This window comes from Suncus etruscus, chromosome 15, assembly GCF_024139225.1.
Source record: "Suncus etruscus isolate mSunEtr1 chromosome 15, mSunEtr1.pri.cur, whole genome shotgun sequence".
Lineage (NCBI taxonomy): Eukaryota > Metazoa > Chordata > Mammalia > Eulipotyphla > Soricidae > Suncus > Suncus etruscus.
The window spans coordinates 19,897,768-19,924,784 of NC_064862.1; the positions used below are offsets into that span (position 1 = coordinate 19,897,768).

At 51.0% G+C, this 27,017-nt stretch overlaps 2 protein-coding genes across 3 annotated transcripts in view; one reads left to right on the plus strand and one right to left on the minus strand.

Moving 5' to 3' along the window:
* Positions 1–323, plus strand: part of TCTN1 (tectonic family member 1) — a 31,137-nt gene extending 30,814 nt beyond the window's left edge. The window contains exon 15 of the mRNA XM_049787767.1: positions 208–323. The gene's annotated coding sequence lies outside the window, so the exon portion shown is untranslated. The remainder of the gene's footprint in view (positions 1–207) is intronic.
* On the minus strand, positions 1–26,559 carry HVCN1 (hydrogen voltage gated channel 1). Of its 2 annotated transcripts, XM_049789370.1 has the most exons (7): positions 26,527–26,559; positions 23,044–23,082; positions 12,228–12,500; positions 7,109–7,213; positions 5,019–5,250; positions 792–904; positions 1–534 (listed from the first exon to the last, which is right to left on the minus strand). In XM_049789370.1, the coding sequence occupies exons 2-7, from the start codon at positions 23,062–23,064 to the stop codon at positions 469–471; spliced, it is 810 nt and encodes a 269-aa protein (XP_049645327.1). In that variant the 5' UTR covers positions 23,065–23,082; positions 26,527–26,559; the 3' UTR covers positions 1–468. The 2 variants fall into 2 exon arrangements, with proteins under 2 accessions (XP_049645327.1, XP_049645328.1); XM_049789371.1 differs by lacking the exon at positions 26,527–26,559 and having other exon boundaries at positions 12,228–12,501; positions 23,046–23,082.
* Positions 26,560–27,017: the final 458 nt, after the last annotated feature.

The following is a 27,017-nucleotide window of genomic DNA, read 5'->3' on the forward strand; positions in this document are numbered from 1 at the left end:
CCTGAGGAAAGGATAGTTTATTTATATACTAATTGTATGATAATTGAGAAAAATGCTGGCAGGGGGCAGAACGAGGTGGAGCCCTACTAGAAATCTGGGAGAAGAGGGGCCCACACTGGAGAAGCTGGTAGATTCTTGGCAATATAAAGATGTATGCAGCGTGCTGGGTGCTAAGGAAACGCCCTGTTCTTTCTCTTTCTCTTTCAGGAATACGTGGGTTCCTCCATTACACGCAGAATTTGAGAAGTAGTAGCTGAGATCGAATTCAATCTGCAGCTACTAACGGTCCAACTTTGTTCAGCCTGAAGCAAGAGTCAAGTGTCAAATACGAAATGGGACTTAGGGTTTGCCTGCTAGTGCTGAGGAGGAAGGGGATGTGAAGGAGACTCCTGGTCATGCCAGAGAAGAGTTTGGGCCTTTCTGAGGACTGTCCCCACAGGAGCCACACCAGGTGGGCTGCAGCTGTGTCTAGCTCACGTCCCCAAGAAGTCCGTGCTGCCTCAGGAGCTTGTTAAGCCTTTCAATTTCTTGTTCCTGTTGGGACAGAAGTAGAGATAGACCTGGGCCTCAGCAGGGAGGTAACAAGCATCCATTGAGCCCCAGGCCAGGGATACAAAGTGCAAGGGGTGTGAGTCTGCTGAAGGAGACTGGGGTCACAGTGAGCCGAGTTGAGAAGCTTGAGGAACACCTGGTTGAAAGGACGGGGCCACCCAGGGCAGCCTGGTGGCAAGTGGTCTGGTGACAGATATGTACTGTGGGGCACCTAACCTGACCCCTAGGGATCACGTTACCTTCTCCGTGCAGCTGAACTCAAGGTGCTGGATCTTAGCAGCCAACTGTGCGTTCATCTGTTTCAACCTGAGCAGCTGCCTTTCTGAGCGTGTCTTAACAGAGATGATTATCCCTGAAAAAGAATTGAGGGTCTCAATCCATATCTGCTTTTTTTGTTTGCTTTTATTTGCTTGAATTTGGGCCATACCCAGTGGCACTCAGGGGTTATTCCTGGCTCTGCACTCAGAAATCGATTTTGGCAGGCTCTCAAGGACCATATGGGATGCCGGGGGTCGAACCTGGGTCTGTCCTGGGTCAGCAGCAAGCAAGACAAATGTCTTACCACTATGCTATCACTCTGGCCCATCGATGTCTGCTTTAAGCACTGGAAAGAGACTTCCTTTCAGATGGGAACAGTTCTGAAGGCATCTAACACACAGTCACCGCACTTCTGAGCCAGGCAGCTCCCACTGCAGAACCCTTCTGGATGGCTTGGGCTACAAGAGCCTTAAGAGTGATCCTTGGGACCAGAAAAATAGCTTAGCGGGAAGGTGCTTGCCTTGTATGCTGCTGACCCAGGTTCGATCCCCGGTATCCCACAGGGTCCCTGAACACTGCTGGAGTGATTCCTCAGTGCACAGTACTGAGAAAGCCCTGAGCATCACAGGGTGTGGCCCCAAAACTAAAAGAATAAAGATCCTTGACCTAATGAGTATCATCCCCTTCCTGCCGCTCATTTCTCACAGCACTGCCACTCCGTAGCAGTGTAGAGGAGTGCCACAGAAAGCAGAAGTGAGAATGGTGGGGCTGAGTGGTGTTGGGCCCTTACCCCACAGCTGTGACCCCATAGTTGTCCGAGGGCCTGGTAGGGGATTTTGCCAGGAAGATGGTACTGTCACTGGGGCTGCTGTCCGCGCTCTCTAAGGAATTGTGACCACGTATGCACCCCACCACTTGGCTTTGTCTGCTTTGATCTCTAGCCTTTCAGCCCTTCCATGTCTGTTAATCTGACACTGGCACGGTAATATGCTACCACTTAGACAAAGGGAATAAACACGTCTCACACCTCTGTTGTAAAAAACGCAAGTCGCACAGCGGGTGACAAACTCAAGAGTCATTTTAATCAGCACTAGTTTATCTACCGCAGTCACAGAAAATGTGCTATACAGGGTCTTGTTCAATTAAACAAGCACCTCGTGATTAGCACAATGGAAGCACAGAACCAAGATGAATGTTCTGTTTGGGTTGCTGTCTTTGTGGGGGGGAGCTACACCTGGTAAACCCAGTTTACGTGTTACTCCTGGCTCTGTGCTCAGGAATTATCCTGGTGGTATTCAGGGGGCCATATGGGATGCCAGAGATCGAACTTGGCTCAGCTGCAGGCAAGGCAAAAGCCCTACCTGCTGTACTATTGCTCTGGACCCCAGAAAAATGTTCAAACAGAAGAGCCCTGAGGCAGAGGATCATAACAGCTGAGGAGATGAGGACCCCCACTCCTTTACTAGTGGGGGGATTTGAGAGGGAGTGTTTTTGACCTTGTATGTCTGCTGAGAAGAAGCGCCCCCCTCACTTCTGACTACACTCCAGAGCCTGCTGAATTGGGCCTTAGTATAGGGATCCAAGATCAGCTTGGGAGCACTGAAACAAAGCATCTCAACCCACTCCTTTTTTCTTGTTTTTGTTTGGGCCACATCCTGCAGTGGTCAGGGTTTACTGCTGGCACTGTGCTCAGGGATCATTCTTAGCAGTGCTCAGAGGACCATTTGTGGCGCCAGGGATTGAACTGGTGCTCGCTGTGTGCAAGACAAAAACCCTAACTTGGAGCCAGAGAGATAGCATGGAGGTAAGGCTTTTGCCTTTCATGCAGAAGGACAGTGGTTCCAATCCCAGAATCCCATATAGTCCTCCATGCCTGCCAGGTGTGATTTCTGAGCATAGAGCCAGGAGTAACCCCTGAGTGCTGCCAGGTGTGACCCAAAAAACAACAAGAACAACAAAAAACCCTAACTTAAGTACTCACTCTGGACCTTAGACTTCATTTAAGAAATAAACCAGTGGAGGGGCTAAGCACAGCAGTGGGGCATTTGCCTTGCACACAGCTGGCCCAGAATAGACCTCGGTTTGATCCTCAGTGTCCCATATGATCCCCTAAGCCAGGAGCGATTTATTTTTTATTTTTTAAGGGTTTTTTTTGGGGGGGGTCACACCCGGCTCGTGCTCAGGGGTTACTCCTGGCTATCTGCTCAGAAATAGCTCCTGGCAGGCACGGGGTACCATATGGGACACCGGGATTCGAACCAACCACCTTAGGTCCTGGATCGGCTGCTTGCAAGGCAAACGCGCTGAGCTATCTCTCCAGGCCCAGGAGCGATTTCTGAGTGCATAGCCAGGAGTAACACCTGAGTGTCACCAGGTGTGGCCCAAAAAAATTTAGTCCAGAAGCATTTCTTAATAGGGGCCTCTGGCATCCCTGTGGGTTATCTAAGGGAGGTTCTCAGCATAAACTAGGGGCCTGTGATAGGATGGAGAGGCTGTAGAAAGAAAACAAGACCAGATGGATGCCACAGTGGAGAAAAGATTAAGAAACATGGTTCCAGCATGACCCAATGGTAAAGTACCTGGTCTGCAATGCAAGAACATGAGTTCCTAACACTGCCGCACATGACCAGTACAGTGGTTCTGCCACTTGGGATCTCTGGCACCACACCAGTTGTCTCAACTCAGGCATGTCACAACTGTGACCACAGACATGGAAATCAAAATGCAGGAGCTTGCATGCCAAGCACGTCCAAGTGTGTGCGGTCCCTGGTTACTGCAAAAAGCACAAGGAGAGGGGTCGGAGAGATAGCATGGGGGTAAGACGTTTGCCTTTCATACAGAAGGATGGTGATTCGAATCCCGGCATCCCATATGGTCCCCCATGACTGCCAGGGGTGATTTCTGAGCGCAGAGCCAGGAGTAACCCCTGAGCGCTGCCAGGTATAACCCAAAAAAACAAACACACACACAAGGAGAGTAGAGATTTCTGTGAGTTTTCAGGGTGATAGAGTCACAATGCCTTACATGTGACTGACCCCAGTTCAGTCCTTAGAACCACTCTTGAATAGCTTCGGTGGCCCTGAGCACCTCCAGGCCCTCAAAACACCATTTCAGTTGAACCATGTGGCCCCAAACACTCAAGATCTGGCAGGAGGGGGCCCCTGGTCTCCTGAGGGCTGCTTGAGAGCACCACCTCCAACAAAAATTTTTGTGCTTAGGCTGGAGCAATAGCACAGTGGGTAGGGTGTTTGCCTTGTATGTGGCCTACCCAGGAAGGACTTGGGTTCGATTTCCCAGCATCCCACATGGTCCCCCGAGCCTGCCAGGAGTGATTTTTTTTTATTATTTTTTTTTGGTTTTTGGGCCACACCCGGCAGTGCTCAGGGGTTACTCCTGGCTATCTGCTCAGAAATAGCTCCTGGCTGTCTGCTCAGAAATAGCTCCTGGCAGGCACGGGGGACCATGTGGGACACCGGGATTCGAACCAACCACCTTTGGTCCTGGATCGGCTGCTTGCCAGGCAAACACCACTGTGTTATCTCTCTGGGCCCACCAGGAGTGACTTATGAGCCCAGAGCTAGGAGTAATCTCTGAGTGCTGCCGGGTGTGGCCCCAAAACCTAAATAAATAAATAAATGTTAAAAGAAATATTTGTGCCGATTCTGACTCAGCAGGTCCACAGCATTCTAGCAACTCTAACAAGTAGCAGATGCACATTTAAGTAACAAAGGGCCACTCTGTCCATATGCAGTCAGCCTGACCCTCCTCTGAAAGGGCATGTCCGCTTCCCACAGGGTCTGGGCACACTTTAAGCCATAGTGCAGTGAGGCAGCGTTTCATGTCCCTCCTGAAAAGCACCAAAGTGTTCAGCATTTGCCATGCCGAGGCTTATGTGACCTCTGAGGTGGGAAACCACGGCCCAGCATTTTCTAGCCGACTCACACCCCTTTAGGATGGGCCCCTTGTAAGGTGATGGAGTTCACTAAAAACACTTGTAGGAAACCTTATATTAGAAGCCAGGTGCTGAGGGAACCAAGCTAGGTGGCAGCAGGGGATCACTCCCTGCTTTTCAGGGACTTTTCCTAATGCAGGAGACTGGCCTTGAGGAAAGAGGCTGGATGGTGTCCTCCTCCCGCTGGTTCCCTGTTGAGGTCCCCCACGCCCCACTCCTCACCCCTCACAAGCTTCCCCCAGAGCAGGACACCTACCATTGATGATCCGGGCCACCCGCCACAGCCGCAACAAGATGAGCAAGCCAAGTGCCTCAAACTCATGCTCTCGGAACACAAGAACGATGTCAAGGACGAAGGAAACCACTACCACAACGGCGTCCAGGATCTCAAACTTGTGGTGGAAGAACTCCAGGCGGAAGACGAATATTTTAAGGAAAATCTCCATCATGAAGAAGGTCAGGATGGCAATGCTCAGGTAGTGGAACACCTGGGGAACAAAGTCGTAGGGTAAGGCCAGGGCAGGTCTCTATGATAGCTGGGCTCAAGTGATGGGGCCCTGTTCCTGTTCTGGCCAGGCCTTTGACTGGGACTGCCTGCTCCAGGGGCGCCTCTACACCTTGCAGAGCAGCTGGGCAGAATTCACCATGTTTCTGGCAGCAGTCCTGCCCTGCCTGGGGGAATGTAGCCCTCAGCCATGGCTCAGGCAGGCACAGAAAAGCTTGGAAAGGGATTCACTGCAGTCAGAGGCTCCAAAATAAAAGTCGAGAGAGAGGACCAGGGTAAATTTTACAAAGACCACAGCAGACCCCCACATACTGACCGGAAAGGATCACCATGGGATAGAGGGAGTGAAAAGAGGTCAGTGGCTTGATTTCTAAATACCGGCCTAAAAGAGGAAACCACTTATGTTCTGGGGTAAGGAAAGAGTCAGTGGGGACACATCGAGTCAAAAAGCCAGAAACCAACCGGTCTTGTCTAAAGGATACCAGACACCAGGACCAGAAGTCTGGAGAAGCCAAAAGAACCACGAAGAGTGCAGTGACATTGCAGGGACCCCACAATGCCGGGGGGGGGGGGGGATTTATTTATAAAAGAACACCACACTCCAAGCTGAGTTGAAGAGGGTGAAAAGACAAGGGCACATCACCCCCAATGGTGAGGGGAGAAAGAGCGCCAGATGCCCTGGGTTTGATCCCTAGCACAACACGAAGGCCCCTGAACACAATTTGCATGTGGTCCCAAGCATAGCCAGTTAAGACCTGGATGTTGGACTGATGACCCCAAGCACCACAGGGTCACACTGGACCCAAAGCGCTGTGCGGTCTCACCCCATCTTTATAAAAGACATTCTTAGGACATAAGAGGAAATTAGAAGACAAACAAGCTATTATGTACTTTAACTGGGATTGTTGATAGATTTTTTTTTTTTTTTTGACCACACCTGGCGCTGCTCAGGGGTTATTCCTGGCTCAGAAATCACTCCTGGCAGGCTTGGGGAACCATATGGGATGCCGAACCTGGGTCTGTCCAAGGTTAGCCGTGTGCAAGGCAAAGTCCTAATCCCTGTTGATCTTTTTTATTTTAATGAGAACATGAGAGGTAATTATGTTTCTTTTTTTGTTTTTGTTTTTGTTTTTGGGCCACACCCGGTGGTGCTCAGCGGTTACTCCTGGCTATCTGTTCAGAAATAGCTCCTGGCAGGAATGGGAACCATATGGGATGCTGGGATTTGAACCAATGACCTTCTGCATGAAAGGCAAACGCCTTACCTCCATGCTATCTCTCCGGTCCGGTAATTATGTTTCTTATTCTGAGATGTGCTGAAACATTTAGGGGTGAAGTGCCCTGTTGTCTGATTGAAGTAGCCAGACACAATATTTGGGTCTTTTTGAGGAGAAAAGTGTAGAGAAAGCAACAAAGTATTTGCCATTTTTCAGAAGCAAGAAGTGTAGCAGAGTGAGGACAGTGGGGTGTGGGATGCAGGACTCTGGAACTGGTGCTCCAGAACAATGGAGAATATAATTTCCAAATATAGTGTGGGGAGATGCTTTGAGGCTCCCGACTCTCCATGGCACTGATGATTGGCCATAAGATCTATTTTGGGGGTGTGCAGGACTGGTCCAACCAGTCACTGCAGGTGGGGACACAGCACAGCAGAGAGGAGCCCAAAATCCTGGACCGGAAGAGTGGGTGCAATCTCCTGCCCGGGTGCCATGAGTTCAAAGGGATTCACCAGCCTATAGGCAGCTTCCTGCCTGCACGAAGGGTTAAGCCAAGATGCCAACTAAACTCCAGCGAGAGCTCGCTTCCCCACTTTGCCCACCCTCGATGTTGATGGACAGTACCCTGGCAGCATAGTTGTTCTGGTCAGGCTTGATGATCTTCAGGTCCAGGATAAGTTCCGCGAGTACCAGCAACGCATCCAGAACCACCAGGCAGATGATAACAACCTGTGGGCAGAGGAAGACCTGAGGGGCCAGCTCAGACCCTCCTGGGTAAAACCAGTGGGTGGGAGGCCAAGGCCACACCAGGATTTCCCTGGAGGGGACCCCAGTGGGAGCCCTGACTGAGAACTGGCCAGGACTCACCGCTCGTTCCCACTCTCAGACCAAACCAGTCAGCCCTCATGGCGAAAATGAGAACAGCAGTGCCCCCCCAAAGTTTCCCTTTTTCTATTTCTGGAACCTGCTCACACTCAGAACAGATGTGTGGTGAAGAATTGGAACCTGGCCTGAGAGATGAGTCGAAGAAAGAGCTGGAGGCCTGACCGCCAAGGGTGGCGGAGATGCCCGCCCAGCACAGAGCAACTTGTCAGGTGGGAAGGTCCCTTCCCCCATCCCCAATATTTGTTTGCAGAATGCAAGAGTGCAGGGCCTCTGGAAAAGATGAGCTTCCATGGGTTGGAAAAAGTGACAGTGTAGGCTCGAACCTATGAGCTGGGGAAGATGTAGGGGACCAGGATGGAGATGAGTAACAGCCCCTACAGTGAGAATGTGGGGACCAGAGAGAGAGCACAGCGCTAAGGAGTTTGCCATACACTTAGCCAACCCAGGATGGACCCTGGTTCGATTCCCAGCATCCCATATGGTCCCCTGAGCCTTCCAGGAGCAACTTCTGAACACAGAGCCTGGAGTAACTCCCGTGCACTGCGGGTGTGATTAAAAAACAAAAGAAAAGAAAAAAATAAAGAATGTGGAACAGCAATAGAGATGGTGGCAATACTGGGGAGTTGATGGTGGGGTGGTGGGGTGGGGATAGTGCTCGGGGAGAATTCCCAGTGGTCACTTCATGACCCCCCATCTTGGCCACTCTGGACCATCACTTCCTCCCTAGGCCTTTGTCTCATAGACTCTGGGAAGCGGTCTGACCCCCGAAATCAATCAGCCTTGATCTGCCGGTATCTGAAGTTCAGGCTGAGATTCCACCACTCAGCCTGTGTGCTGGCTCTCCTGCCTTCTGACTGTTTCAAGCTGCAACTAATTATTGCAGTAATTAAAGCATCAGTGCCAAGATTTACTTAGAAACTTGCAGTGAAAAGCTGCTTTGGGATGAAGTTTCACATGCCTCCAAACCCAGGAGTTTTGTACAGATCCAGTCCTCTTGGGGGCTTCCTCCTTCCTTCATTCCCACTTTTAGGCACCCCAGGGGTTTGAGAGCCTCTCTAGTCTAACACCGAAACATGGAGAGTTAAAAATTGTCTAAATGTTCAGCCATGAAAGGAAGGAGAATCTGGGGTCTCCCTGGGTGTGGATGAATAAACCTGAGACAGGTTGTCAGGGAAGAAAGAGTCAGACACAGCTGAGGGTTCAAGACTTCACTGATAGGAAATGCCTAGAACTGGCAAACCCACCAAAACACTGAGGCTAATGGTCAGGGGGTCCAAGACAGTCTGTGGGCTGCAGAGAATGTTCTCTTCTAGACAGTGATAGGGATAGTTCCAGCACAGAGTGAATATGCTAAATGTCTTTGAATGATTTACATGATTAAAATGACTGACGCTTCTACGTGAATCTCACCTGGAGATAACTAGATAGACTCTAAGGTACGAAGTGACCATGTTTTTGTTTCCTTTTTGGATTTTGGGCCATACCCATTGACACTCAGGGATTACTCCTGTCTATGCGCTCAGAAATCACTCCTGGCTTGGGGAACCATATGGGACGCCAGGGGATCGAACCGTGGTCTGTCCTAAGCTAGCGCATGCAAGGCAGATAGATGCCTTACCTCTAGCGCCACTGCTCTGACCCCACAAAGTGACAATGTTTTTGTTTTGTTTTGTTTTGTTGTTTTTTTTTTTTTTTTTTTTTTTTTGGTTTTTGGGCCACACCCGGCAGTGTTCAGGGCTTACTCCTGGCTGTCTGCTCAGAAATAGCAGGCATGAGGGACCATATGGGACATCGGGATTCTAACCAACCACCTTAGGTCCTGGGTTGGCTGCTTGCAAGACAAACGCCGCTGTACTATCTCTCCAGGCCCTCTAAGTGACAATGTTTTATGGACAGATCTCTAAGGCCCTGGACACACTAACTAACAGGAGGAATGAATAAACCCCCTCCCTCACAAGGATCGAACTTGGGCTCTCGGGCCTCCTGACAGCATCAAGTGTGACTATTTATTGCTGCATTAAAAACATATTTCCAGGGCCCGAAGAGATAGCACAGCGGCGTTTGCCTTGCAAGCAGCCGATCCAGGACCAAAGATGGTTGGTTCGAATTCCGGTGTCCCATATGGTCCCCCGTGCCTGCCAAGAGCTATTTCTGAGCAGACAGCCAGGAGTAACCCCTGAGCACTGCCGGGTGTGACCCAAAAACCAAAAAAAAAAAACAAAACATATTTCCAGCCCTACAGTTTTCTTTTTTTCTTTTGGTGTTTTGAGCCACACCCAGCAATGCTCAGGGTTTACTCCTGGAATCCTCAGGAATCGCTCCTGGCTTGGGGGACCGTGTGGGATGCCAGGGATCACAGTTTTCTTGAGGGGTCTTCACTAAGTTAAATGCAGACCATCGCCTGGGGAAAGGACCCTGCAGCAGAGAATTGGCTTGGGTGGTGGGAAGGGGCTACCTCTTACTACCACTGAGCTGGGCACAGCTAAGCTTCACCATCTATCTAAGGAATGGGGTGAGCATGTTCCCCCAATACAAATGGGTTTCTGTGTCCCTGAGCTGGGCCACAATGAGCAGGCAGGGACAGTTACACAAAGGCCTCCAGGACTAGCCTCAGGGTCTGCTGAGGAGGCTGGATGGACCCTAAAAAATCTCCATCCGGGATGTGCTCTCCTGGGTGAGAACTGGCAGCAGTAACTCCACATCCACTCACACTGGCTCTCTTGAAACACGAGGGCAGATAGACAGAGCATTCCAGACAGGGATTCCAGAAACTTCTTGTTTTTTTGTTTTTTGTTTTTGGGCCACACCCAGCGGTGCTCAGGGTTTACTCCTGGCTATCTGCTCAGAAATAGCTCCTGGCAGGCACATGGGACCATATGGGACTCCGGGATTCGAACCAACCACCTTAGGTCCTGGGTCGGCTGCTTGCTAGACAAATGCCGCTGTATTATCTCTCTGGCCCCACCAGAAAGTTCTTGAGTGAGAAGCCCCAGGGCCGCAGTTCCCAGGAGGCCTCCCTACTCCCACTTCCACACAGTGGGCCTGATGTGCTTCCCACCCACCCACTCAGAACCTTCTGAGCCTCTCCCATGCCAAGTGCCCCCCAGAAGCTGCAGACCCATTTTGTCCCCATCCACATGGCTTCTGCCTGCCCACCCTGCATATGGTAGCTGAAATGTCCCCTCCACAAGTCTCATAGAGCTGCCTGGAGATGCTCTACTCAGAATCAGCGATTCTGGAGGACCCCCTACATATTCATGACTCCTCCCTGAGCGTGACGTACCCACCAAGCTCCATCCCTGCCAACATGAGATGATGAGAGGAGACACTTTTGTTTTGGGGTCAAACAGCACTCAGGGGTTACTCCTGGTTCTTTGCTCAGAAATCACTCCTGGCAGGCTCAGGGGACCATATGGGATGCCGGGATTCGAACCACCGTCCTTCTGCATGCAAGGCAATCCCCTACCTCTATGCTATCTTTCCGGCCCCGAGAGGAAACTCTTTGGAGCAACTCCAGCCTCTCCACTTATCCTAGGCCCGTTGTTTCCCCAATGTGGAATCTCTCTAGGAGTTCCAGCTCAGGGGGGCAGGCTGGCCTGTGGAGGAGAGGGAGGATTTCCCTAAGGGGGCGGCCCAGGGTGCCAGGCAACTGGCATGCAGCTGGCAGCTTCCTTCTGTGCCTGAAATTGGAGGGTTTGGGATTTTAGCCCCAACAACTTAATAGCAAGTTTTCTTTCCTATCGGGCAGGCGGCACTGCAGGGAGTGAAGATCCAAGTGGAGTTCTCCCACCCCTGCCCTGGAAGCCAGGGAGGAAAGGCAGGCACAGCATCCGAGAAAAGACTCCCCTGGAGAATGTGACTGATCAGGTGCTGCCTCCCCTTCAAGGTGAGGATAAGGTGCCAGACCCAGCAGCCACTGTCCTCCCCAGTCACAGATTTGGGGGCTCGGAACGGCCAGGTTTTGACACCCGAGTCTCCAGCTTCTCTTGGTGACTGTATCTGGGGGGTCTCAGTAGCCAATGCCTGATGGATCTTTTGGGGTCACTCTACAGAACAGGCTGCAGCCCCCAGTATTCCACTTAGGAGTTAGGGGCCCCCTTTGTGTTGGACTGGACGGTTGGGTGTTGATTTTTGCTGAACAAAAACAAGGCCCAGACTTTAGCCTCCAATGTGCACCCCCACACCCCATGTCCCTCGATAGACTTGTTGAGGGGGTGTAAGCCTATTTGCATAACAAAACCCACCATCTCAACATTGGCATAAAACTTGGCGGCAATAAGCCCATTCACAAACTCTTGTCACCATCATCTAGTTCCAGAACTTTCTCAGCCCTGAGATGGGAAATGTGTGTCAGTCAAGAAGTGACTCTCCTGGGGCCGGAGAGATAGCATGGAGGTAAGGCATTTGCCTTTCATGCAGGAGGTCATCTGTTCGAATCCCGGCATCTCATATGGTCCACGGTGCCTGCCAGGAGCAATTTCTGAGCCTGGAGCCAGGAATAACCCCTGAGCACTGCCGGGTGTGACCCAAAAACCACACACACACAAAAAAAAGTGACCCTCCAGCCCTCCATCCTCTCCACCTAGTGGGAACCCCAATGTGCTCTTGGGATCTGGACTGGAGGGGCTCTGCACATTTCCCACACAGAGGGGGGGGGGGCTGCGATCAAACTCAGCAACTGTAGGGACTTAGGGGACTTTTCATCACGACTCACTTTTTCCTCTCGACAACAGGGGCAGACAGTGCTGGCAGGGTGGGTGCGGGGTGCCATGAGCAAAGGGTTCAGTAGCAGACATGAGCCCCCTGGGCCTGGTGAGAGGGTGTGTGTGTGTGGGGGGGGGGTCCTCTGCCTTCCTACCTGAAATCGGTGCGAGCTGAAGAGCTTCCTCAGCAAGGTTCTGAAGTCAAGTCTGGTCTGGGCCGAGGACCGGGGGGCCGGGGTGACTCTGCCGGCCTCACTCGTGACTGGTGTGGGCTGTTGCTGCTGCTGCTCCTCATCCTCATCCTCCTCCTCATTCTCCCACTTCTTGTAGTTGATGTTCCAGGCCTGGTAGTCGTCCCCGACCACGGTGAAGTGCTTCAGAAACTGGCTCATCCTCTTGCCTCGAGCCTTGGCCCGGCGGGTGACTGCCTGAGGGAGGGGTAAAGGGAGGCAGCGTTAGGCGGGGTGCCGCTTGGACCCCCCCTTCCCCCCGGTGCCGCCCAGCGAGCACAGGGCCCAAGGGATCACAGCGGTTTCTCGTGCTTGTATTTTTGGACTCCAGGGGCTCAGCCCGTGAGGCAACAGGAAGCCCCAAATCCAGCAGGCTCGTCTGTGGTCAGGAGAGTTGTCCCCTGCAAAGGGTCCTGCAGTCTCTCAATCCCCTAATCCAGAAGGACCCCCCCAGACACACACACACACACACACACACACACACACACAGGCCATGTATAGATGTCCAAAGAGCAGCTCAGGGATCAGAGACATCCCAGGCTAAAAACCAGAGGTAAGAGTGAGCAAAGCCAAAAGTAAAAGTACCCTAAGTTTCACTAAGCACGAAGGGCTGTCTTTTCACCACAGATGAGTGGAACCGCCTCAGACATAGCCAGGAAGGACTCAGAGTGGATGCTGATCCCTCCAACCTGCCCACCTAGCTCCAGGAAGAGGAAGCAGAAAGACCCAGAGAGCTAGGACTTGGAAAACGCCCAGTAAGTAACAATCGCCCATGACCAAGGTCTGCTCAGGTCGATGGCAGCCAATGCTGGATCAGGGAGTGCGGGGAGGAGCTCCCTTACATAGTTTCCAGGAAGAGACGCACCACTACTTTTGAGGGACCAAGCCTGCTTTGGTCCTGGGGTGTGTCTCTTAATGACGAGCCCTTGAGAGTCTTCAACGGAAAACTTTGACACATCTGCTTAAATCCATGATATGTTCGAAAATCTCCTCTGCAAAGCTCTCCTTTATGGTGTGTCTATTTCCCTGGCAGGCCAGAGCCCAGGGTCCCCGGTCCCTCCCATTGTCCTTTCTCCAAACACCCCTTTATGCCTTAATATACTTCTTGCCCATCTTGTTCCTTAGGAGGAAGACCTCATATTTTCATTGTTGAACCTGGCTGGGCTCAGGGATCACTCCTGGGAGGGCTTGGGGTGCCAGGAATGGAACCTGGGCTGGCCGTGTCCAAGTGTCTTCTTTGCTGTACTATCTCTCTGGCCCAAAGACCTCACTTTTTTTCTTTTTCTTTTTCTATTTTGAGGGGGCACACCCAGCAGTGCTCAGGGGTTCTTGGTTCTGAGCTCAGGATCACTCCTGGTGGGGTACAGAAATAATATGAGGTTCCAGATATTGAACCTAGGTACTCTTTTTCTTTCTTTCTTTCTTTCTCTCTCTCTCTCTCTCTCTCTCTCTCTCTCTCTCTCTCTCTCTCTTTCTTTCTTTCTTTCTCTCTCTCTCTCTTTCTTTCTTTTTCTTTCTTTCTTTCTTTCTTTCTTTCTTTCTCTCTCTCTTTCTTTCTTTCTTTCTTTCTTTCTCTCTCTCTTTCTTTCTTTCTTTCTTTTTCTTTCTTTCTTTCTTTCTTTCTTTCTTTCTTTCTTTCTTTCTTTCTTTCTTCTTTCTTTCTTTCTTTCTTCTTGCTTTCTTCTTTCTTTCTTTCTTCTTGCTTTCTTTCTTTCTTCTTTCTTTCTTTCTTTCTTTCTTTCTTTCTTTCTTTCTTTCTTTCTTTCTTTCTTTCTTTCTTTCTTTCTTTCTTTCTTTCTTTCTTTCTTTCTTTCTTTCTTTCTTTCTTTCTTTCTTCCTTTCTTTCCTTTCTTTCCTTTCCTTCCTTCTTTCTTTCTTTCTTTCTTTCTTTCTTTCTTTCTTTCTTTCTTTCTTTCTTTCTTTCTTTCTCTCGCTCTCTCTCTTTCTTTCTTTCTTTTTTCCTTCCTTCCTTTTCTTTCTTTCTTTGTTTCTCTTTCTTTGTTTCTTTGTTTCTTTCTTTGTTTCTTTCTTTGTTTCTTCCTTCTCTTTCTTCCTTCCTTCTCTTCCTTCCTTCCTTCCTTCCTTCCTTCCTTCCTTCCTTCCTTCCTTCCTTCCTTCCTTCTTTCTTTCTTTCTTTCTTTCTTTCTTTCTCTCTTTCTTTCTTTCTTTCTTTCTTTCTTTCTTTCTTTCTTTCTTTCTTTCTTTCTCTCTTTCTTTCTTTCTCTCTCTCTTTCTTTCTTTTTTTTTTTTAATTTTTTTGATGCTGGGCTAGACCCAGTAGCACTCTGAGGTTACTCCTGACTATGCGCTCAGAAATAGCTCCTGGCAGGTTCGGGGGACCATTTGGGGTGCTGGGAATCAAACCCAGGTCTGTTCTGGTTCACCCATGCAAAGTAAACGCCTTACCTGCTGTGCTATTGCTATGGCCCCTATTTATGTTCTCTTTGGGAGGAGCACACCCAGTGATGCTCTGGGCTTACTCCTGGTTCTGTGCTCAGGAATTACCCTTGACAGTGCTTGTAGAAATCACATGGGGTATTGGGGATCGAATCTCAGCTGGCCAGGTGCAAGGCAAGCGCCTGACCCACTGTACTATCTATCTGGCCCATAGAAAGTGAGTTAAGGGGCTGCAGAGCTCAGTTCTCTGCTGGGTTCGGTGCCTTCTGCCCTGGGCTAACCTGGCTTGTTGTTTGGCCACAGAATGTCCTGAAGGAGCACGCGGACGATGACCCAAGTCTGGCCATCACTGGGGTCCCTGTAGTCATGTGGCCAAAGAAGACTCCAAAGGTAAGAAGCAAGTTCCACGTGCCTTTCAGGTCTCTTTTGAGATGACTGTCAGACAGGGAGGGGGACCCTGAAAATGGCACCTCTTTCTTTCCTTCTCTCTTTCCTTCCCTCCCTCCTTCCCTCCCTCCCTCCCTCCCTCCCTCCCTCCCTCCCTCCCTCCCTCCCTCCCTTCCTTCCTCCCTCCCTCCCTCCCTCCTTCCCTCCCTCCTTCCCTCCCTCCCTCCCTTCCTTCCTTCCTTCCTTCCTTCCTTCCTTCCTTCCTTCCTTCCTTCCTTCCTTCCTTCCTTCCTTCCTTCCTTCCTTCCTTCCTTCCTTCCTTCCTTCCTTTTTGTTTTTGGGCTACACTCGGAGGAAGGGGGGCCATGGAAATGGCTCCTTCCTTCCTTCCTTCCTTCCTTCCTTCCTTCCTTCCCTCCCTCCCTTTGTGTATGTAAACATTTTATGGGATTATTATGTTACTGACCCTACCCTGATTGGTGATTGTGCCCTATCCTAGGGTGTGACATGGCATTCTGCCCCCACCCTAGGGTGGTACCTGATTCTGCTTCCACCATTGGGTGGTATCTGATTCCACCTTTGGGTGGTACCTGATTCTAGGGGATAAAAACAAGGGTCTGTGGAAGGCGAGGGGCTTTTGGCTGGAACTGATGCTGAGGCTTTGGACTTCAGCCTTGTCCACTAAATAAAGCTAATATTTCCACAAGCCTGACTGTCTTCGAGCTGTTTACCCGCCGCTTCACCTCAGAACCACCCACTGAACAGGGTGGCAGACGCGTGCTCCAAGCTGGAGGGGAAAGACCTCATCCTCCATCCCTCCATCAGTCAACTTCTTCAGGGGCTGACTTGCAACAGTTCCTTTCTTTTTGTTTTTTGGGCTACACCCGGTGATGCTCAGGGGTTACTCCTGGCTATGCGCTCAGAAATCGCTCCTGACTTGGGGGACCAATTGGGATGCTGGGGATCAAACCCAGGTCTGTCCTGGATCAGCCACATGCAAGGCAATGCCTTTCCACTGTGCTATTGCTCCGGCCTAAAACCTCACCTTTTTAAGTCCTGGTACACCTAAACTTGGGCCTGTGTCTAAGTTCTGGGGTGGGGGTGGGGAGGCTCACTCAGCCTCATAGCTGTCACAGGATCATGGCCTTGGTGTGTGACACCATGACAGAACTGCAGACACGAAGCCAGACTGTCTGCACAACCCCAACCGACCTCACAGCTGCATGGGAAGTGCAGGACAGAAATAGCTCATCGGCCACCCAGCCCCTCTCCAGCCTCCCTTTTCTTCGGCTCCCTGTTTGCTAACAGGACACCGGGTGCTGTTTGGAGGCTATTTCAATTAAGACTTTTCTCTGGCAGCATTGCTCCTCCTGGCCAGAGGCCATTTCTAGCTCTCTTTGGCCTGGAACATAGTGGCTCTTGGCCGCTCCCTCATGACCATTCTCCAAAGAGCAACCAAAGAAAATCTTAAAGCACATCCTGTCCAGTCCTTTCTAGAAGCCTACAAAGCTGTTTGAGCACATGAGCCCCCACCTTCTTATGTGGTTCACACTGATACGTGGCTTGGCTTCGGCTCAGAGCTCACCCTGTCTGGACAGCCCCCCCATCTCAGTCAGATTGAACCCCACTTCCCCATCCCCCCCCCCCCTCCAAGGCATGCATGGCTGACTGGCCTGTACTTGTTCTCTGCTTGGTTGCTACCTGCCTCCCCCATAACACGATGCAGTGAGACCATTTCCTTCCTGGGAACTTGTTCTGAGGCTCAAAACTACGTAGGTTTGGGGTACAGCAATAGTACAATAGGGAGGGGAGGTATTTGCGTTGCGTGTGGCTGACCTGGGTTTGATTCCCAGCACCCCAAACAGTCTCCTGAGCCCCTCCAGGAGTGGTTTCTTTCTTTTCTTTTCTTTTTTTTGGGGGGGAAGGAGGTCACACCTGGCAGCGCTTAGTGGTTACTCCTGGCTTGTGCTCAGAAATCGCTCCTGGCAGATACTGGAGACCATATGGGATGGCCGGGATTTGAACCACCGCCTGTCCTGGATCGACTGCATGCAAAGCAATTGCCCTACCGCTGTTCTATCTTTCTGACCCACCAGGAGTGATTTCTGAGTGTAGAGCCAGGGTAAGTCCTAAAAGCATTGATTCAAATAAAAAAACCCAAACTACTCATTTATCTATTTATTGGTTTTTGGGCCACACCCGGCAGTGCTCAGGGGTTACTCCTGGCTGTCTGCTCAGAAATAGCTCCTGGCAGGCACGGGGGACCATATGGGACACCGGGATTCGAACCAACCACCTTTGGTCCTGGATCGGCTGCTTGCAAGGCAAACGCCACTGTGCTATCTCTCCGGGCCCTGTTATATATATATATATATATATATATATATTTTTTTTTTTTTTTTGCCACACCCAGCAACGCTCAGAGGTTACTCCTAGTTCTGCACTCAGAAATTAATTCTGGCATATTTGGGGGGACCATATGGGATACCTGGAATCAAACTCAGATTGGATGTGTGAGAGGCAAATGCCCTACCCATTGTGCTATCCCTGTGGCCTCCAAATTACTCTATTTAATTGTGAAGGAGTGCAGCAAATGTGGAGTACGTTTTCAAAACCCTGAGTGTAGAAGGAAGACCTATAGATGAATGGAGAGAATAGCAGGTGTGCAAAACTTTTTTTTCTTTCTTTCTTTTTTTTTTTTTTTTTGTTTTTAGGCCACACCCATTGACTCTTAGGAGTTACTCCTGGCTAGGCGCTCAGAAATTGCTCCTGGCTTGGGGACCATATGGGAAGCCAGGGATCAAATCATGGCCCATCCTGAATCAGCCGTATACATGCAAGGCAAACGATTTTACTGCTATGCCACTGCTCCAGCCCCCATACACTTTTCAATAAATGTGAAAACACTTTTTTGGATGAGTGAAACTTTTAGAGAGTAAATAGATGGGGTTTTCTGGGTGTATTAGAATGGTGAGGCCTCCCTTAGCTCTTCTGTCATGAAATACATGACATTTCCTTCTCACCAAGAAGCTTGGAGGGCAGGAGACAAGGGCTACCCTTGAGCTGGGCTCCAGTCCACAGGCATGTACTGGACTCAGATACTCCTGAGGAAGAAGTTGGGCAGGAGGGAAGCGCCCCATGCTGGCTTGGCCTGAATTCTAATTGGCTGGAGGACCGACAGAGACAATAGGTCAGGATAGGAGACATATGAGAGCCACTGTCTGACCTGAGGATCTCAGACACCTCGCACCTCCCCAGACAACACGGGGCAGGCTTGAGTGGGCCTCAAGAAGTCTGACACAGCCAGGGCCACCGCAGTGCTGGTGGAACTTCAGAATAAGCTTTGCCACGGAAGTGGCATGTGCAATGCCCTGAATTATTCAATCCCTAGCACCACATTCTCTCTCAATCCCTAGCATAACATTCTCTCTCTCTCTCTCTCTCTCTCTCTCTCTCTCTCTCTCTCTCTCTCTCTCTCTCTCTCTCTCTCCCCCCTCAACATACCCCCTTGCCTCTGGTTTCCAAGGAATTGCCCCAAGCATTGCACCACTAGGCAAAGTCCAGAGCATCCATAATATCCATCATATAAGAAATGACTATTCAAAGCAGCAGGAAAAATGTGGCCCTAAGCTAATAGAAAATTAGCTTATTAATTTCAAATGGACATACCTGGGCCAACAAATATTATAATATGAAAATAATTTACATATAATAAGTATAATATTATAATAATATTATAATATGAAAATAACTATTATAACTATGTTGGGGAGGGATTCCAGGGAAAACATACAATTAGTAAGGGAATAGATAGGGCCGGAGAGAGAGCACAGCAGTAGGGTGTTTGCCTTGCACGCAGTTGATCCAGGACAGATGGTGGTTCGAATCTCGGCATCTCATATTGGTCCCCGAGCCTGCCAGGAGCAATTTCTCAGCATAGAGCCAGTAGTAACCCCTGAGCGCTGCTGGGTGTGACCCAAAACCAAAAAAAAAAAAAAAAAGGAATAGTTTTATAGGGAAATGAAGGCTAGAACAAATATCCAAATGGATGTCCTAGAAATGAAATTACATTATGAAAACCATATCACTCGGGGAAACTGAGGCCATGGACCAGGTCAGGGACAGTCTATGGCAAAACCCACCCTACTAGTCTTCAGTCTTCTGGTTCAGGGTCTCACCTCAGCCTTCCCTGTGCATGGGGGCCCATGTGGCTCCTGGGTTCGGGGCCCTCCACTCCTCCTGGTGACAGTACCAACATCCTGCAGCCAGCTCTAGGCATGAGGAGAGTGTCTGAGGGGGGGGGGGTGTCCTAGTCCTCCTGGTGGCTGTTCAGGGGAACACTAGGAGAGGCCCATGTGTCCTCACCACATATGGACCTTTTGCTGTAAAACCTGAGCCCTGAGTCACACTGGGAACTAGGTATGCCCCAGTTTTAGGGGCTGGAGCAATAGCACAGTGGTAGAGCATTTGCCTTGCAAGCAGGTGACCATGGAAGGACCTGGGTTAGATCCCCAGAGTCCCATATGGTTCCCCGAGCCAGGAGCGATTCCTGAGCGCATAGCCAGGAGTAAAAACCAAAAAATAAAGTGGAGCAGTCTTAGGGACCAGGGTCTCCTTTCTGCCTAAGCCCCTGGCTAGGGATTCCTGGCTGCAGTGCTCAAGTGCCCTTGGTATGTCCATCCTCCTTTCACAACTCTAGGCCCTGGGTGACTGGTCGAGTCTGTCACCTGATGCTACTCTCAACCCTTGAGGAGCCTACAAATCTCTCAGAGCTTGTGCTCGAGCGCGCGCGCGCACACACACACACACACACACACACACACACACACACACACACACACACACCTGCAAACCTCTTGGGACTCTGAGTAGGCACACCACACCCCTCATCCCTGGGGGGTGTCCCTATTTTTAAGACTTGGGAAGTCCTTAAATAAGTACAGCTGTAGCTGATTTTCCTCCACCCAAGTACAGAGGAAGTTTGAGGTTCATGTGAACAACCACTGAGACAAAATGGGGACCTGCTCCTGTCAATTCAGGCCCCCAGGCCCATGCACCTCAACTTTCCTCTCCTGGCCTCCCTACGTGGAGATGAGGGCTGCCCACTGAACCGTGCAGGCAAAAGTCACGGTACAGAACACTGCAGATGGAAACTTCTGAGCTTCCACTGCCTCTGGACTCTAACTACGCAGCCCTTTAGAACAGAGGGCAAGGCCAGAGCAATAGCACAGCAGGGAGGGCATTCATCTTGCACACAGCCAGCCTGGGCCTGAGTTCGATCCCTGGCATCCCATATAGTCCTTCAAACTCTGCCAGGAATAATTTCTGAGTGAACCATGAGTAACCCCTGAGCATAGTTGGGTATGATCTCCACCCCGCCCCCACCAAAAAAAGAAATAGAACAGAGGGCAGGACCAAAGGCAGAGCAGTTCGATCCCTGGTACCCCAAAAAATCCCCCAAGCCTGTGAGGAATGATCCCTTAGTGCAGAACCAGGAGTCAGTCCTGAGCACTGGCTAGTGTGACCTCCTCCACAAAAAAATAAAATAAAACAAAATAAAATAGGAGGGCTGGAAAGATAGCACAGCAGTAGAGCCTTTGCCTTAGATGCAGAAGGACGGTGGTTCGAATCCCGGCATCCCATATTGCCCCCCCGAACTGGCCAGGAGCGATTTCTGAGCATAGAGCCAGGATTAACTCCTGAGCGCTACCGGATGTGACCCAAAACCCAAAATAAAATAAAATAAAATAAAATAAAATAAAATAAAATAGGAGGGCCGGAGTGATAGCACAGTAGTGGGGCATTTGCCTTGCATGTGGCTGACCTGGGGTGGACCCAGATTTGATTCCCAGCATCCCATATGGTCCCTCATGTCTGCCAGAAACGATTTCTGAGTGAAGAGCCAGGAGTAACCCCTGAGTGCCTCCAGGTGTGGCCGAGAGAGAAAGAGAGACAGACAGACAGAGAGAGAGAGAGAGAGAGAGAGAGAGAGAGAGAGAGAGAGAGAGAGAGAGAGAGAGAGAGAGAGAGAGAGAGAGAATGCAGAACTCAGCAGTTATCTGCAAAGTGCTGCAGTTATCTGCAAGGTTCGTCAAGATGCAATTAGCTGCAGAGCTGCAGGGGCCCAAGGCTGCAAGGGCTGCATGCTGCATGGCTCCCAGGGGCCCGTGGGACCCAGCAGCCGGGTGGGGTGAGGTGCCCACCCAAGGGCCCCAATATGTAGCTTGCCAGGACCTCTGCCACCCAGGGTGGGGGAGAAAGGGGGGAGTAGATAGAAACTATATATATATATATATTTTTTTTTTTGGTTTTTGGGTCACACCCGGCAGTGCCCAGGGGTTACTCCTGGCTTCATGCTCAGAAATCGCTCCTGGCAGGCTCGGGGGACCATATGGGATGCCGGGATTTGAACCGATGACCTGCATGAAAGGCAAACGCCTTACCCTCCATGCTATCTCTCCAGCCCCAGAAACTATCTTTTAATTCCAGTCTGAAGTCTGCCCCTAGGAATTTCTGAAATGTAATTCATCAGCCAGGGGGACGAGGGGATGCTTATAGATCTAGGTTTGAAAGAGAATAGAGAATGAGGCATAGATACTAAGCAAGCAGTATCTCACGGATGTTTTATCTCCGACACCCTGTGAAGTTGCCAGACTTTCCCTTTTATTTTTTGTTTGTTTTTTTTTGTTGTTGTTTGTTTTTGGGTCACACCCGGTGGCGCTCAGGAGATACTCCTGGCTCCAAGCTCAGAAATTGCTCCTGGCAGGCTCAGGGGACCATATGGGATGTCGGGATTCGAACCAACGACCTTCTGCATGAAAGGCAAATGCCTTACCTCCATACTATCTCTGGCCCAAGTTGCTTTTCTCCAATTCAACTTAACCAGGGCTAGTCATGGCAATGCTTTAAGAAAATAACTAGTCCCATCAGGTTCAAGTACGACAAGGGGCTTCTTTGCTCTGGTAGGTCATGGCTCATTGAAGACAGTCAACTTTCCTCATCCTCCCCTATCTGGGGATGTCCCTTTGGGGGGGGGTTACACCCAGTAGAGCTCAGGGGTAAGTTACTCCCGGCTCTGCTCTCAGAAATCGCTCCTGGCAGGCTTGGGGGATCATATGGGATGTCAGGGATCAAACCACGATGGGTCCTGGGTAAGCTGCGTGCAAGGCAAACACCCTACCACTGTGCTGTCTCTCTAATCCCTGGGGATGTCCTTTTATGCCATTCCCTGAACCTTCACTTTCTGCTCTTTGCCCCTAGCTTCTTTCAGGCTGCCCTCACACTCACTTGAACACCCCAGCTTACCTTCTGTCACTCACCCAAATGAAAAGACCTTTTAGAATACTATTGGGGACATTTTGGAGCAGAAGAAAGAAATTCAGCACCACTCCAACATAACATGTGCACATGTGTACAAAGGTACACACTCACCTTTTTTTTGGGGGGGGTCACACCTGGCAGCCCTCAGGAGTTATTCCTGGCTCTGTGCTCAGAAGTCGCTCCTGGCAGGCTCGGGGGACCATATGGATGCTGGGATTCAAACCACCACCCGTCCTTCTGCATGCAAGGCAAACGCCCTATCTCCATGCTATCTCTCTGGCCCCACACACAAAGCTATTAAACTATTCCCTGTACCATCAGCAACGCCACAGGATGGTCTGACTGGAAGCCAGCAGGCTGAGGTCTTACAAACTGTCAAAGCCAAGAAGCCATCAGTAGCAGTAAGGAAGCAGTAAGGGAGAAAGAAGTCAGGGCTATTCCCTTAAAGTAGTCAAAACACCATGGAGTGTTCACATAAGGTTCCAGTGCTTGTTAGGGTCAGTCCTTTTCCATGATTCTGAGACCAATTTTCACATTTCTAGAACCTGCTGCTTTTCTCCAGCCAAGGAAAACCTAATAGGATTCTCAGCATTGTCTCTTCGGGGTACTTTGGGACCACCAGAATGGCCCAACTTACCTTTTCTTCTAAGGTGGCCATGGTCTCGGGTGTCTGGATCTGCAAGCAGAGAATAGTATGCAGACTGTCACCTCTGTGCAATGTGCCACACCTTTTGCTACTAAGTTATTGTCCTTTTTGTGGAACACCTGATAGTGCTCGGTGGCTGTTTCCTGTGAGCAGTTTGGGGAATCATGCATTGTCAGGGATAGGTCCCGGAACCCTGAGTCAATGCATAGGCTCCAGCCCTTTGTACCATATCTTGGTGCTAACTTAGCAGTGCTCAGGGGTCATTCCTCGAAGGGCTTATGTGATGCCAGGGATTTTTTTTTTTTTTTTTTTTTTGGTTTTTGGGCCACACCCGGTAACGCTCAGGGGTTACTCCTGGCTATGTACTCAGAAGTCGCTCCTGGCTTGGGGGACCATATGGGACGCCGGGGGATCGAACCGCGGTCCGTCTCCTAGGCTAGCGCAGGTAAGGCAGGCACCTTACCTCCAGCGCCACCGCCCGGCCCCGATGCCAGGGATTTAATCCAGGGCTAGTTACGTGCAAGTCAAGTAAATGGTTTAGCTCTTTTCTGTCTACCTCCAGCCCACCAAAAGTAACTTTGTACAGACATGTATTGTAAAAAACAAAAAAAAAACATAAACCCCAAAGATGCACTTTAACCTGTGGATCTCCCCCAGCCTTCCCAGACACACTGGTTTCCTGTTTGGGGTCTTCTTTGTCCTGGTAAATACATGCAAATCCTCTCCCTCTTTCCTTACAGATGCTCCATCTGTTTCCCCAAACTGTGCTTGTTCTAATTCTCAGAGCTTATGACTATCACACTAAGTGGCAAAAGGGAGGCTGGAGTGACAGCTTGGTGGGTCGAGCAGTTGCCTTGCAGATGGCTATCCCAGGTTCAATCCCCAGATTTCTGTCCTGTATAATCCCCCGAGCACCACCAGGAGTAATTCCTGAATGCGAAGCCAGGAGTAACCCCTGAGCACCACGGAGTGTGTTACCCTCCACCCCCCGCCCGAAAAAAAGAGTGGCAAAAGAGACTGCAGATGTGATTCAACCTAGAATCTGGAACTAGGGGTGATCAGGTGAACCCAGTGGTCAGAGCTTTCAAAGACATGCTAGAGAGCAGGTTTTTGAGGGGGAAAGTGACATAAGAATGAAAAGAACCATCATTGGGCTCTTTCAAAAGCTTCTAGGCAGTCAGGCTGAGACAATGGTGGACTCTGACCTGCTAAACCCAGTGGATTCCTTTTGTAAGCCCTGAGCTATGCTGCTGGTGTGGGCAGCTATCAGCAAGGTGTGGCCAAGGCCTGTGACTGCACAGGCTTTCTTGAGGGGGTCAACATTTCTCTTCCCCTGACTTTTCTTGCTCTAAGTTTCCAAAGAGAAACCCAGCACACTAAGGGTTAATTTTATAATTAAAAAAAGTATAAAGACTTAAAAAAGAAAGAAAATATTTTCCTTTCCTGCAGGGTGCAAACACTCAGGTTCAGCTTGGCTGGCAAAGCTGCAAGCACCCAGCAGCTCTCTGCTTGGTTCCTGTGCCAGCCAAGGGCATGGGCGGCCTCGCCCATTCTCTTCTGTGCACTCAAGGAGACGACTTAAGCAGAACTGCCACCACGCGTGAAGGTGAGAGAAGAATGAAGGTGCCAGGTGACTTGCTTCCTCACAAGACAGGAAACAGAAGCAGTATATGCCCAGGAAACCCCCCACTTTGTGCTGTTCTGAATGAGGGAAAATTGAAGCCAACCAGGACCTGCCCATGAAACCCAACAAGACTGGAAAGAAAAACAAAAAAAAGCCCAGTGCTGGTGTGGCTGCAGGGAAATATACGGGCAGGCCTTGTTGGGAGAAACTGCTCACGTGGCCTTAAAAGTCCATTATGTGGGGCCCGGAGAGATAGCACAGCGGCGTTTGTCTTGCAAGCAGCCAATCCAGGACCTAAGGTGGTTGGTTCGAACCCCAGTGTCCCATATGGTCCCCCGTGCCTGCCTGCCAGGAGCTATTTCTGAGCAGACAGTCAGGAGTAACCCCTGAGCAACGCCGGGTGTGGCCCAAAAACCAAAAAAAAAGTCCATTATGTGGACATTATGGCTGGCACCCACAAACAAGCCGTGGAGAAAAGGAAGTCTGTTGGGTGGAAAGAGAATTCTCCGGGTACTAGCTGTTTGGCAATGGGAAGGAACTTGGAAGTGATGGCTGTGTACCCGGCTATGCCATCTAAACCACTCGTGTGCCAAGCACTGGATGGGCTTTGGGCTGCTCCAAGGGCAGAGGTGAGAACAAGAACCGGGCTGACATTTGTGTGCAGTGAGGAGGAAGGAAGCACATTGGCAAGGCAGCACCCCCTGGGCTGAGGTTTCCAACCTTTTCACATCTGCAGGGGGTGGCTGGAAACCGCAGTCCTCAGCTAAGCACAGGGAATGTGGGAGACAGAAAGATGAGGAGGGGTGTGTGGCCGGCTTCTCCCATTCTCCATTCATTCTCTGAGCGGAATTGCCCTGGATGCCAGAAGCTTGGTCCCAGGATGCAGGCAGCGGGGACGTCTGTCTGGAGGACACACGTGAGCAAATAGCGAAGTGTGTCCCAGAACAACACAGAGACCCGGGTGCATGTGTGAAAGACAACAGGACCCTGACTTGTGACAGCTTCTGAGATGATGCTGAGGATTTGGGGGAGCAAGGGAGAGCGGAGGCAGGAGAGGACAGTGGCCTGCACTTGGGGTCCAGGTGTGGGGAAGCAGGAATTCAGAGGGAGAGGTTTGGATGTGGGGGGCAGCACCAAGGCTTGAAGGGCAGAGGACAGAGGGGGAAGGTGGGGAAGGACAAGAAAACTCTGAGTTTCCACTTTCTTGCTAAACCAGTGGTTGGGAGGCCTGGGGGCTCAAAGGGCTGCTGGAATTGCGCAAAGGTTAACCCCAAGATTTTCAAAACCCAGGGCAGAGCGAGCAGAAGTTGCAGCCCCCAGCTAGGGTCTTACTCAAGAAACTTCCAGAGGCTGGTGGTGCTGGGACACACAAGAGCTGAGAGGTCAAAGGTGAGCAAGGAGCAGCCCCCCAAAGGAGGGAGAGGGGCCTCAGCCCTGAGATGCCAGAATACTCCCAGTCTGGGAAGAGCCGGGAAAGATCTTTGGAGTTGGGGCAGGGTTGGAGGAGGCGGGGGTCCACCATTTCTGAGCCTCAGGACCTACCTGCTGGTCTTCATCTTTGGGGGAACGGGGCTCAGGGAAGTTTTGGGGACCCGCCCCCCTAGGCCTCTCCCGGGTCTGGGCACCCTCATTTGTTGCCTATGGCTGCAAAGTAGCCCAAGGCCCCAGACCGTTATGTGGTTCCAAGCAAATCTTGGAACCTTGAAGGGGGCTTCCTTTTGGGGGGCGCCTCCCCGATCCCGCACCCTGGGCAAGTCAGGCCCCTCCCTGCATGAAACAAGGGCAGCCCGGGGGTCCCTTCGCCTTCCCAGGAGGGCACTCACACCATCCGGCCCGGCCCTGGCACTTACCCTGTGCCCCGCCTGCCTTGGCCACCAGCAACTGCGCCCCACGGCCCCGTGCAGCGCCCGATGGCCAGGCCCGCCCCGCAGCCCTGCTGCTCGCCCCGCCCCGGCCCGGCCCCCCCAAAAGGTCCGGCCCTTTGTGACTCCCGGATCACGAGGACCCGCCCCCGCCCTGGCCTGGCTGGCCTGGCGCGAGAACTGCTTTCTCCCTTCCTTCCACCTTCCCTCCCTCTTGGAGGACCTGGGGGGCGCTTTGTACCCCTCCCCACCGAGCAGGTCCAGCCTTAGGGGTGACCCTGGATGGCTTCAGGAGAGTAGAGGATTGCAGGGAACCAGGGACCAGGGACCAGGGCCTGATGCAGGGATCTAAGACTGAGGCTGCTGGGGACAGGGTCCTTGCAGAGTGCAGGGGGTCCTAGATTTTGAGGGGCCCTTCTGGAGGGTGCTGGTGGCAACGACCCCACTGCACGACTTCAGTTCTCCCTGAAGTCAGCTGC